Raw genomic sequence first — 14,588 nt, 5'->3', positions numbered from 1 at the left:
TATGTTGAGTATTTTATGTTAAATTAATATTTAACATTTCTTAGTGTTAAAATAATACAATTTATATAAATGAACGAATAACAAAAATAATGTGGTTTCAAAACAAATTTTAAGATAAATAAATGTGTGTTAATTTAACATATTATATTATAAGTGTTAATTTTATTTTAAATTTATTTTATTTAAAAAATGTGTTTCTACAATTTGGATCTAAATTGTATCAAAATGTAACGTTTTATATGTTAACTTTTACATAATGTTTAAATTCTAAAATAAGTGAATAAAAAATTAGTGTTAATTTTATTTATTATATATTAATTTTCTTGAAGAAATATACTTTCACAATTATTATTTCTAAATTATGTCAAGGTGTTACATTTTTTTCTGTCAATTTTTACATGTATTAAATTAACATATTTTTAGAACATTATTAGAACATATAAAATGTGTTGCATTTTATAGGAATTTTTCAACTGCGTATGTAAAGATACACCGAGTTATATCATTGCATTGATACACAACAAGTCTGTATCCACTTTAATATACATTCAACGTTCGAAATTTATGTGCAAAGTGAACGAGAACACGGTATGCTACATTTTTCAAGCCATTTCTGACGCCGTCCAGTGTCAAATATTACGTGTTTCTAAAGAAATGCGCACTTTCTCTGGCAATCCTAAATTTTTCTTGCTCTTACGTTTTTATTCGCGAGCCGCTCGCCGAACATTCCTCACACTGGCGTTGCGAGATTGTCCGCGCTGGATCATCGCGAATGTCTCTTGCGAGCAAGGAGACACCTCCAAGATGCTATCTTCTGCTTCTCGTTTCTGCATATGCAGAATGCTCCTCATGAATTTTTTGAAAGCGCCACAGTGAGAAATTCTCCAGGTTAACGACAAATCGCCGTATCTGCGAAGGCGCGAGACACAAGGGGTGTGCCGGGAAAGAAAAAAAGAAGAGAAAAAAAAGGAAAAAGTGCGAAGAGTACAAGAACGCGGCGCATGTTATGGAGATTCTTCGGGACTTCGTTGCTTGCGTCCCTCGTCGAGATATCGGTCCCCGTCCGTCTGATATTCCGCGTGAACTCCCGCGCGGAATTCCATCTCGAAGGCGGCCCTCGAAACGACGATGGCGGCCGGGATTCTGACAGACGGTAATATCAGTCGTATTACGGTCGGTTGAGGAACTTTGGGAATCTCCTGACGAAACACCCTATCTCAAACACGGTTCTGACGAAATAATAATCGCGACGTCTGGGGTTTCAAATACCCTGGTGGCCCTTTTCCAACAGTCTCCCTTTTACTAGGGGCGTCATCATCTTTTTATGTTTTTCTGAGAGGAGAAAATTGAAAACGTGAGCTCAACGCTCTCACGAATCTCTCTTATGACTGTTCTTTATACAACCTGTACCGAGGAATCGCATGCATGTTACAACCCTTCGATGTTACTGACGATAGGTGTAAAGAAGATTGCAAGAACGTTAAGAATACAAAATACATATTTTATTGATTGAAACATCTTGAGTAAAAATTATTCGTCTTTTATTAATAAATTATACAGTTTGACATTAATTTATCCTTCGGAACTGACGACAAAACCTGTAAAACAATTATTGACGCTGAGTCTAAAAAATCTGCTTAATTTATATCGATATATTTAACGTTTTTTAATATTAAAATAATATAATTCATGAATAAGAAAACAAAAAAATATAAAAATAATGTAACCTTGAAACGTAAATTCTAAGATAAGTGAACGAAAGATGAATTAATTTTATATATTATATACAGGGTCATCGAAAAGTATCGGAGCCCCCTAATATCTTCAGTTAGAATGCATTTTGGAGAAAATGTCCAATAGCAAAGTTGTATGGTTTCAAGCGAGGAGTAAGATGATGACCTTGACTTTGATCTTGACCATGTCCTTTAAGGTCATTTCAAGGTCAACCTTATTTTTTTAAATGGAACCCCCTACATTTTATTGCATATTTTTATAGCTTATCTCGAGAGCTTTCCAAAACACTATAATAAAACATTTTTTCATTAAGTACTTTTTGAGTTATAAAGGTTTGAAGTTAACAATTCTTACTGAAAATATTAGGGGGATCCGACACTTTTTGATTAATGTATTTTCTTTAAACATTTAACCATTTAATTGGTCTCATTATTCCGCGCACAAAAGTATTAAGGTTATGATTACTGAAAACTAAATAATATTTTACAAGATTTACATTTTGTGTCAAAAAATTGTTAACTTCAAACCTTTATAACTCAAAAAGTACTTAATGAAAAAATGTTTTATTATAGTGTTTTGGAAAGCTCTCGAGATAAGCTATAAAAATATGCAATAAAATGTAGGGGGTTCCATTTAAAAAAATAAGGTTGACCTTGAAATGACCTTAAAGGACATGGTCAAGATCAAAGTCAAGGTCATCATCTTACTCCTCGCTTGAAACCATACAACTTTGCTATTGGACATTTTCTTCAAAATGCATTCTAACTGAAGATATTAGGGGGGTCCGATACTTTTCGATGACCCTGTATGTAAAATTATTGAAGAAATATGCTAAAAGGCTAATTAATTAAATTCGAAAAACTAAAATGACAATGTTCGTATAAAAACAGATGTGTGTGTACACTTTAAACAATATTAGTATGAATTTAACATCACGAAGTGTTTATATAATTCTCACTATTTGATGTTGATATAAATACTAACATAATGTATGGATTTAGCACCATGAATATGGGGATTTAACATTATAGTTTCAAATCCATGGTGTTAAATCTAACACCCATATTTTTAGAGTACATATATATATATGGCGTTTATAGTTTTCCCTTAAATTTATATAAATGTTGCAACATGAAATGACGTCGTTTGGTTCTTTTTTTGCAGATATTATGAGATTGTTAGGGACGTTAGACCGAACAAAGGTACAATTCTCAAGTCGTCGGTGGAGTATATAAAACTGTTGAAAAACGAGCTTACGAGGATGAAGCAGAACGAGCACAGGCATAAACAATTGGAGCATCAGAATCGCAGATTACTTCTGCGCGTGCAGGAGCTCGAGCTGCAAGCGAAAGCACACGGTCTTCCGGTTACCGACTTTAACTGGGCGTCTACTTCCGCCATGCTTAACACCTTTTCGAGGAGTAAACTCGAGCAACGAAAGGTAAGTATAAAATCCTTTCCTATCCGGTCCACATCTCGTTATATCCGCTGCTTCGAATTAGATCATTGCATCTTTCTATTCATATCATGCAAGTTTTATGTTTAACTTCCGTAATAATTTATTTGCATTTGCGTTTGCAGATTCGTTTCCTTTTATCCGCTATCCTTTAACAATAAATCATGTTCAACACTTTATTTCGGCATTGAATTTAATAAATACATTGTTTTGTTTGATTTTACTGTTTTAATACTTCATTTGTTTTCTTAATATATTAGTATAAATTATATCGTTTTTAGAGGCTGAGTTGTTTCACCTTTCGATAAACTTCAACTTACTCTCTTACTCTTTTAGAGTTGATTGTTCCATCTTCGAATAAACTATGTGGTAATTTATCTGGATAAACAAAAGAGTTTATAAAAGAATAAGAGCATGAGAAAGTAAGAGTGTATGACCCGTTTTCAGTGTATGTGATTAACTAAATTGAATTAATTGAAGGTTACCAAGAGATTCATTAATGAAATTCATTTATGAATTTCTTAGTAATCTTTAATCTTTAAGTAACCATAAATTGTGAAAACGGGGCTAAGACAACTGAAGTTTACCGAATGGTGGAACAACCCAGATTGACTCTTTTACTCTTTTGTTTATCTATTAGATAAAGTATTAAGTTTATCAGAAGATGGAACAACCGCCCTTTGATGTTTTAAATGCTTAATAAAAAAATCATTTTAGTAAATAAAATCGTCATCAACAAATGAATAACGAGATGCTTGCGAATTATACACATCACTCATATATGGATGACATGGTAGTCAGGGTTAAATAAATTTTGTTAATGTTTCATGAGTATGATATTTTCTTTTATACATATATTATAATTTATATATTTTTTATATATTTTATATATTTTTATCACATTTTTTGTTTTTTTTGTAAGCGTTAATATTTTTAATATTTTTGTATGTTACGTAACGTTTAGTAAGCAAATAACAAGCGAATTATTTTTCAAGTAGAGAGGAAATTTTTCCTCTTAATATGCGATTATATACGAATAATATCGTTTATTAATTTCAGTTTATTAATTTCAGTCAGTCTTATTAAGTATAGTTTCGTAACAGCGAGTCATTTAATCTTAATGCGACAGTCGCGCAATTGATTTTCGATGCTATAGCAACGGCATCAAATGTAACGGTCGATTCGATCCTTGATCTGAATAAACCTTCCGCTCGTTCGCCAGAGTAGTTTCGTAATGCGTGCATCTGTTCTGAGAGAGAAAGAAAGACGAAGGCGAGTAGCTGTTTGCTTACTTCACTCGCGATCTCTCTTTCTCGTACTCGTTTATCGATATTCTCGTACACGAGTGCGCACACGAGGTAATGCCGTCTTTTGACAGCGATGGTAACGATTTTATTATGCAACCGGAGATCGATACAAAGCCGTCCGTATGTTTGCATAATGAAAAATATTTTCTCATTTACGTACAATTGACGTATCGTCTCTTGCCGCGCCTCGAGCGACTTTCATTCAATGACGACCTCTCAAGCACCGTTCGATCGGTTCGATCTCTTGATGACGAAGCGATTGCGGGACACCATGAGTCTTGTAGACACCTTTCGAAATTTTCGTTCGCACTTGAACGTGACAATTTGTAGCATCTCACGTGAGCATTATGCAAATTTTCAATTTTACACGTGCACGTACAGTTTCACACTTTGAGTAAGATAATTGCAATAATTCCCACAAAAAGGCGGACTTTTCTATCACAATTATATAATAAAAACTGTTTTTATTATAATTGTAATAAAAATAAAAATAAGTATTTTTATTATAATTATATTAATTTAATTTAATTATTTTATTGTAATTATTATAATTTCCATTTAAAAAAGAGGCTGACTATTTTTTCTTGCTTCGTTATTATTCAAAGTGTTAATTTTTCGATATATACATAGCAACTGACATCCCATCTGCCAATTCTATGTATATCGACAATGGATTATGTTCCGAATAATGAATTGCGACTTATCGCAGTCTGATCTTCTTATAAATCGCTCTAGTTTGTTTTGCTTGTCATTACGATTTCGCTCCGAGCGAAGAAGGCGAATTTTTGGGAGATAGCCGTCGGCGTTGATCGCCGTCACCGTCGCTCTTTAGGACGCCCGATGACGGAGATATTTTGTGAGATGAGCACGGCAAAAGTTATCGTTGAATTAGTGGACCAGATAAGGTCGCGCACATACATACGAGGTTTGACATGCGCAGCTTCGTGATGCGATTAAGAACTCTTCAAGTCCTAATAACGACGCGCTTCGACGACGACAGATCTTTGACAGATTTGGGCCTCTTAAAGAGGCCATGTCGTCAAGGGAATATGGACAGAGAGAAAGAGAAGATATTAACATTTTTATTACATCCGTTACTGACAGCAGCGCAACTGACGTCCGCCCATATCCGCAAAACTTTTAATAAGTCTGTTTTTTTATTCCTGCACTCTCTGTGAACTGGTGCACACGATGTAAAATAAATTGAAGTGAGACAAACATATATTTATTTCACTTTAACTTATTGCATCGTGTGCACCAATTCTATTCATTTTATATGTGATAGCACGTAGAAAAGAATGATATGCATTGACGTTATTATAATTTATGTTCGCGTTCGTCGCACTTTTGGAAATATTCGGAGTCGCACACTGCGACGCGCTAGATAACGAAGGAGACACGAGATGACGTACCGAGAGAAGGATGAGTTGAATTATTGTTCGAGATAAAGTTCCGTCGGGGAGTAAGTAGTCTGACAAGCAGCTTCCTCGCGGTTAGAGAAATTTAAACATTGATAACGTCCCGCACCGCGATTCGCGCGACGAGTTCCGACTGAAGCGAGAGAAGTGTCTCGCGTATTGTGCACAGAGGAATTTTACCACGACACTTAACCGTCGCACCGGTTTGCTTTAACGTTAATTTCGTCCCTCGATTTATCTTACGCAAAATGTAAACGATGTCGTACAAATGTGCCTTAGATAACGATGAATTATTTTCAGAAAAAACGCAAGGATAGAATATGTATATTTTGAAATAATAATACATAAAATATAGTGAATGGATTATATATCTCTAAACTGGCAACGATTTCACTAATCCGTCGAGCAATGTACTTATTCGTGTGAATTATTTAAGTACTTGATTTATTAAGTCTGCTTATAACACTTCTGACACTTCAAGCCGAAAGTTATTTTGTTAAAAGTTATATAAAATAATAATTATTTAGATCCAGTAACTGTTATTGGATCTGAAAAATTATTATTAAAAAAGCATATTATTATGGATATTTGAATAATTTAGAAAATATCAATTTTTAGAAAATGTTTCCAAACTTTCGATTTGGAGTGTATAAATAGAGATGTTATTACTAGACTCAATAAATCAAGCATAGATAATTTACGAACGAAGAATTATTGTTAAAAAATTTTATTATTCTGGATATTTAAGCAAGTAGTTCTAAAAATACCAATTTTTAGAAGGTGTTTCCAAACTTTTAACCTGGAGTGTATATTCAGACTTCTTACTCTCAATTCGTTATTTTATGTTGAAACAAAACGTTACAGTTTGCGAAAAGTGGTTCTTACTTCGGCGATGAATTATTTCAGCTAGAGAAGGCACTGTATACGCAAAGGATTTATGCAATGCTCCGTTCCGAGATTGTATAATTGTAAAAACGTAATTGCACGCGTTAAATCCGTACGCGCCTGAATGTCATACAAAATATTTACTTTTACCACCGGCATCGTGCGTACGTCCGCGGGTGCGCAGTCCTTATCGTCCCGTCTGCCTCTTATCGTACGTGCAGCTACCTCACGCGAGACTTATACCTTTTATCTCGCATCTCGGCGCGTATATTTTCGCGAGAAGAACACGGCTGCGCGCCACTCCGACGTCGAGACAAAGGATAATCGCCGAATGAGCTGTAACGTCAGAAACCGCGTTGCGCAATAGCACGTTGCGGCATTTTTTCATGCAAATTTAACGCCCTCCGCGCCGTTCGAGTACACGGCGGTTATGTAAATAGGTGCTTGCGATCACTTCGCGGAATACCGCGTCAAATATGAAATTACACGAAACGTGGTCGCCAAACCAGAGATCTGTATTATTAAAACAGATAAGAAATACATTCTGCAGCTTTCTCTTCCTGCAAAATTGTGTCCCATTAATCTCCGAATTTATAGAAATTAACAAAAGATTAATATAGGATACTGTCAAATTAAAAAAAAAAATAATAATTTGATAGAAGGTTGATGAGAATTAGACACGTCTTGGTCAGTAAAATATATATAAATAATAATTAATTAAATTTACCTTTAATTAATTATTGAGTCATCATCACACGATTGGATCATCCGTGTCCTGCACAATTTCTTTTTTTTAAATATTAGTAACACTTAAATAATAATCTCTATTCTTTCCTTTTTATTAGGCAATACACAATACAAATACTTTTAAAAAATGTTAAAGTATATACGTATGTAAGAATCACTTAATAATTTTTGTATATTTTTGTAAAACTATTTACTTGTAGAAGTGTTGAAAATTAATCTAGGACACCGAATGATCCATGGTGTGTAATAAAGAATCGGAAAATTATTGTATGTATACTAAGAGATAAAAGACATACGAATTTGGTATTTTAGCTCAATTTCGAGGCATCTTTAATAATCATATAGGGTGAAGCTGTTCCTGTAAAAGTCGAAATGTAGAATAAATTTTTTTGTAGAGACATTTTCAATAATTTTTTAATTAGTAAAATAAATATATTATTTAAATTTATTGCATTATTTTGAAATATACCAAATCCAGACTGATATAGAAATAACGGTGAATAGTCAGATTGGACAAACTAATTGTAAGTAGGTTGTGGTAAGTAACACGCATATTTAATGTATATTCAAACCCAATTTTTTCAAAAACAGAGCTCTATAACAAAAAAATTTTCTTCTATATTGTTGACTTACATACTTTTTACATATGAAATTACTTCCCCAATTGTACCACCTTTCCTGTATATATGTGTATATAAGATGTATATATTAAAAAATTAAAAAATAACGTCACGCTCTCTACCGCATTTGATAAAATCGATTTTTCAAATTTAAACTAGTGTCAGTCACGGCCGATTTATTATAGAAATTATATGAATCAATTTATAAAAATCTTCAAGAAACGTGTTTTACAAATGTACTAAATTTAATTTTGTCCTGTAGTTTCTTTTATTTGGTATTATACGGTGCAATACGAGTGAGCTTCGTCGTACATAATTCATACAAATTCTCGGCAAAGACCGGCAAGTAATCCGACGAATTAGTTGCATCGATAATATAACGGCAGGCGAATTGAATCACAGTCGTTTGCGCCTGAAATGCGATTGGAAATTAATTCTGGTTCTAGTAAGCCGACCCGTCTGTGACTTCACAAAGTTACCACCGGAGTTAACTGCGCCTGGCAGAGAAACAGCTTCAATCAGCTTACTTCGATAGTGTACAGAGATAATGTAGACGGTTAAGCTCTGATAATATCAAATATTTAATTTCTCAAATCATTTGAAGTCGAAAGGGAGTGATCAATCTTATGTTTTCTAATTCTTTTTATTGTCCCTTACAGAAATTTAATACTGAAAGGTATAATAGTGATTCATTACATATTTTAAGTATTAAAAACACTTATTCACTTTTAACTTTTCATCTGGAATCATATTTTTACTCTCTCTGTCTGCAATCTGGGTCTTTTTGTCCAGTTCAAGTTCTTTTTATTGTTCTACTTACTGTTCTAAGATTAAAAAAAAATTCAGGATCACTTTTTTCAATACCTTTATTACATTACAAAATAGTTTAACTTAAATGTTAAAACCTTTATTTAATAAAAATTGAAATTTGAATAAAAATAGGAATGAAATTTCGTTTGCGTCAAGAAAGAATCAGATTCCAGCCGAAAAAAAAAGATTTTTAATACTTAAAGTAAATAATATTTCCAATATTAAACAGACCAGTAGTAAATTGGCTTTCTGTAAGGAGTTTTATTGAAAACTACATCTTATCAACATATTTAATTTTCTTATTTATTACTCTGAGAAAAAATGCACTTTTTAATAAAAGTTCGTTTGAATATTTAACATTTATCGTAAATAAATATTTACTAAATAAAAAATGATATAATTAAATAAAATTAATTATTTTTGTACCAAATAAACATGTTTACATTTAATAAATGTTCAGCTAGTACTATTCTAACAAATATTTATTGAAAGTTAGTACATTTTTCTATCACTGTGTATCTTACGTTTTTAAGACTGATTGCTTAATTAAACAAATACCGAACTTTTTCCACCTTTGAATATTTTTATCTAACAGCTTTCGATTGAGATTCTCTACATTTATCGCTCATTTTATCACAAATCTCATCATATCCTGTCATATATGTACACAAATAAATAGCAATAAACGTTCAATATTGTTCACATACACGTAAACTCATCTTCCGCATCTCATATTATTAATCAATGACGAATGTGATCAAATATAAACGCATTATCTATTTCCGCTTTCACTTGTGATGATTTCATCGGCACATCTGATCCTGCACTCTTTCATGAAAGATTGTGTGACAGTCCAAACATCCCTATTTTTATAATAGATTTCCAGCGTATCCGTTTCTATATACTTTCCTAATGGATCTCGCATTCGGAAATACTCATCGGACTCTCATCTTCCCTGTCACGCCTCGCATCCCATCCAAGTTCAGGCCCGATTATCCAAGTTCGAGTTGGCACTCGTGGACGGTACGTTTTACAGGACGTCGAATGTTTTTTCTGCCGTAGATGCCGGATCTGACGGTGACGGAGGAAGCGACGAGTCTGAGCATGTCGCATTTCGAGGACCTCATGGAGGACGACACCAGCGGCCCCGTGCACAGTGGCGATTGCCGCCGTTGAGCCCACCTGCGACCGGCTGTCACCATGGCTTAACCGACGAAGACACCCTCGGTAGCCTGGCGGTGACCACGTCGAACTCCTCGTCCGACATGGACATCGTCGCGTAGTTGAAAACCACCGTTGTCCATCAGCCTCGCGGGTGATCGAAGTCGACTCTCGAAACTTGGTCGCGTTGGATATTTTCCGATCGTTCGCTCGACCAAGGTGATCGATTTAGATTTGTATGAAAGAGAAAAAGAGAGGAATGGTATAGGACGTAATGTGCGAAAGAGAAAGAGAAAGAAATGGCACAGGATGTGATGTGCGAAATGCGACTTAAAGGCAGCAGGCTGTTGCGACGTCGTAGATCCTCATCATGGAGGGACGAAAAGAGAATTCACTCGCGGCGTCAATTGGATTTTATTGGAGTCACCGCGCTCTGATGCAGATTTATCTAAAACTAGTCATCGACTTACGGTCGGGAAGGAGGATCGGCAAAGGAAATGAAGAAAAATAGGCGTGGGCTGGATGTTGCTTGCCGTGGAGAGAATTAAAAGGAATCGTTTCGAATGTTACAAATCGGTCCATTAGGCAATTTTTGAGAAAGAAATATTGATAATCCTTTTGAATTCCGACGACTTGGTCCAATATAAATAAAGATAATTATATAGACGATTAACTAGAAGACTGGAAACCACGGTTAAAATGTTCCCATGGGGATGTCACAATAGTCGGCACACCATCGATTGCAAATATATACTCATCAGACCTTGCAAACCTGCCAATTATCACAACATTTGGTCCCCATAAATCATCAAGAATATATCTAGCGATTACTGTTGCAATATTACTCCCCCCCCCGTCCCCCGGTCATCTAATGTATCATTAATGACCGGTTTGAATATCTCTTTATTAACCATGGGTAGCACTTTCGGAGATCGTTTCAAGCTGGGAAACCACCGAGAAGGCCATAGAGAAAATTGCTGCGACGAGAATGTGTCAAGTTCGCGTTTTGCGTCCTTGGGAGATTGAGTACGATCGGACGGACGTTTCTCGGGTCGACGATAAGAACTCAAGAGGCAAGACATCGGGCGTTTTCGGTCGGTCGGGCCGGCCGACTTCGGGGTCTCTTCAAGTGGCGGTGAAAGTCGTCATTGTCGGACGACGATGAAGAGTAGTTCAGGGTCGTTCCAATTGCGAGGAACGGAGGGCTCCCTGTCACGATTCTACGAACGGCTGGCCGTTACACGGATGGAATGCGTGACGTCTTAACGTGCATTATATATTATGTCAGTGTCACGAAGGACGCGCTCCTGCTGCGCTTCAAGACGAGCCTAAACGTTCGCGCGAGTTGCTGTCGTCCCATCAGCGATATCACGTTACATCGCTCGGACGATGACTTCGGGATCATTGACGAAGGACGAGAACGACTTACTCGTAAAAGTGCTAGCTATAATAGTAGTTCACTATATGATATTACTTAATCGTCGAGAAATTATTTTCATAAGTTGCGAGCGTGTTCACGAAACGTGCCGAGAAGATAGAATTCCAATATGGAACATTTTTAATAAAAGATTTTCCGAGATTTTCTCCCGATATCTTCGAAATCGGTGAAATGTACAATCGCACGGTATAATGTTGCTTTTGGTAAAGTTATATAAAGTTATGAAATATGAAGTCTGCTAAGAAGACAACTTGAGAATAGTTAAGAATGAATTTCAGGAGTAAGCTCCATTACGCGCGAAAAATATTCCAACTGCGAAATGAAGAAGTGGAATATTGACTGCAGCGCCTTAAGGTTCGATTTAATCTTCGATTTATTAAACGTAGCAATAATATCCAAGTGCCTTCATAAAAAGAGTCGAAGAAGATATTTTCGGAAATACACCCTTCGATTTCAGTATTACAACGCGTATACGTATGTGTAAAAAAAAGCAATATCAAGATTCCTTATTCACGTACATATAGGGATTTATTAATGACCTATAACCATCTTTGCACCAAACTTTAAAATTTTGTATAAATTCGTATTTTTAACTTTTAATTGATGTGGCCTTTCTTTATTACATACGACGTATCGAAGGATCATCAGTGACCGCAATTTATTTTATACTGAAGTTAATACAAACTTTGGATGTGTTTATCATATTTTTGTATTCAGGTGACTTTAAAAAAGTTAAAAGTAATAATGCTTTTGTCTTAAAAAATTAATATATTTAAAAATTATTTAATTAAGAATCTAAAGATTTTAGCCAACAGTTAAAGTTTCGGTTTTCAGGATTTTTACTAAGTAAATAGCTGAACAAGATCGATAATGTTAATCTCGGAAATAATCAAAATTACACAAGCTGGGGTCACTGGTGATCTCAAATATCAATTAAGAGTTAAAACTATTATCCCGAGAATTATGAAATTTCCATTTATATAATCGCATCTTTTCTTGCCATTATTATTTCATAAACATTTTCCAATAGTCGAAATATGATGATTAGAAACAATCAGCATTGAAATCATAGCTGAAGTGATAAATTACTGAAACAAAATTCATGATAAAATCCTTTCGCGTCATTCGAAAAATAAACGAGCATCCGTCGTGAAAGTGTATTGAACCGACAATCTGAGCCTTCGCGAATATGAATAAAGTGAGAGAGTGAGAGAGAGAGAGAGAGAGAGAGAGAGAGAGAGAGAGAGAGAGAGAGAGAGGGGGGGCGGCTCACGTGATCTGCCATTAATCGTCCGTCCTTCACGACAAAGGAGGATGTCGACATCGATAACAGCACGACATCGATTCTGACAGAGACTTGCAACGGATGAGCGAGTACTATGTCCAAGTTCGTTATAAAGTTTGCTGATAATTGTCCTCGGTAGTGTGCACGTCGAGCCGTGTCTCGTATGCTGCTTGCAGCGGGCTGCGGCTTGAGCACACGATGGCTTTTGTGCGACGGGCCTTGATTTCACCGCTTGCCCCGTTTCGCTTTGCATTCGTCGGCTTGTAACCCATATCGACCGATCCACGTCGCCTCGAGCCAAGATCGATGATTACTCGATCGTGGACTATCACCGATAAATCGTCAGTGATTCGTTACGAAAGGCAGTAATTAAGGTATCACCTATTATTTTCCAATAGGAGAGAGAGGGAGGGGGAAGGGGAGAGAAAGAGAGAAAAATTCGAGTAGCCGCGAAGTAGATCATTGAAAAAAAACAGAGACATTATTTTGTATACTTAAATCGAGCCATATACGAAGTGATTCTTTTAAGAATTTTAAAAGATTTTAAGAGGTAATTCCTCACATTAATTCAAGATGAAAACTTCACATCATACGTCCAAAATGGCTTAATTTCAAATATAAATGGTGTCAAAGTTGAAAAAAATATAAATTTTTTCAAAAATTTCGAAAACTACTCGAGTTATTTCATGTACTTTATGTATATAAGGTGTAATCAAAATAACGACAAATAAATAGTTTTCGAAATTTTTGGAAAAAATGAAATTTTTCCCTCAACTGTGACATCCTGTATCTTTGAACTAACAATAAGTCGTTTTGGACATATGATAATATAAAGTTTTCCTCTTGAATTAATGTAAAGAATTACTTTTTATAAATCTTTTATAATATTTAAGGACTACACTGTATGTTAGACATGAGCTTAGCAAGTATTATGATCAAATTAATTTTCACAATAGATTAAGAAACAGGAATTTAATTACGCGTAGCACATTTTTCTAGTATGTTTGAATCTAAAATTAAACAAAATGTTATTTTAGTAAAAGTACCAAAGGGAAGGTAAACTACGAAAATTTTCTCTCGTAATCATGGAGGTAGGACTGTTTATTCAATTTCCTGCAAATGACTGTACGTTGTAGAATTTTCAGATTAGAAATACATGAATATTTTATATTCTCTAGCTGAAAAATAAAAATAGTCTACCGGTAGAATATCTTAACTATCATTATATCCAAACAATAACGGTTTTTAAATTGCAAGCAATAACACACTGCTTGTTATTTGAAGAGGCTAGTAAAAAGAACAGAATATTCTTAAAAAAATTGTTTTGTATAAAACGTTTTGATTCTCTCTTCCTATTTATTTTATGTATAAGTTATTTACACAGCAAATATGGATGAATAATATATTTAATAGATATTGATATATATCAATAATTTTCTAAAGTTGACTATATTTGATATTAGTTCAGGCAGTACACACATAACTTCGAGGAATTTTTTTCTTGATTATATGTACTTGAGGTACACATTTTTCAGTTTCCCCTTTTTATAGGCCTGTTCTTTATCGAAGAATTTTCCGAACTGGTGCATAATGCAATAAGTTGAAGTAAAACAAACAATATTTTTATATAATTATATTTGTTTCACTTCCATTTATTACATGAGTGTACACCAGTTCAGAGAGTTCATCGATAAAAAACAGACCTTGTATCTACTTAGATTATATAC

General features: G+C 34.6%; 1 protein-coding gene across 1 annotated transcript in view; it reads left to right on the top strand.

Annotated features, from left to right (window-relative positions):
* Positions 1-10,392, top strand: part of Mitf (transcription factor Mitf) — a 96,051-nt gene extending 85,659 nt beyond the window's left edge. Inside the window, 3 exon segments of the mRNA XM_018460601.1 lie at positions 2,899-3,175; positions 10,040-10,139; positions 10,142-10,392. Of these exon segments, the coding sequence (XP_018316103.1) occupies positions 2,899-3,175; positions 10,040-10,139; positions 10,142-10,260 (496 nt within the window). The 3' untranslated portion in view covers positions 10,261-10,392.
* The last annotated feature ends 4,196 nt before the right edge of the window (positions 10,393-14,588 follow it).

This window comes from Mycetomoellerius zeteki, unplaced genomic scaffold, assembly GCF_001594055.1.
Source record: "Mycetomoellerius zeteki isolate Tzet28-1 unplaced genomic scaffold, Tzet1.0 scaffold95, whole genome shotgun sequence".
NCBI lineage: Eukaryota > Metazoa > Arthropoda > Insecta > Hymenoptera > Formicidae > Mycetomoellerius > Mycetomoellerius zeteki.
The sequence above is the reverse complement of the archived record's forward strand: the minus strand, read 5'-3'. Positions and strand labels throughout refer to the sequence as shown.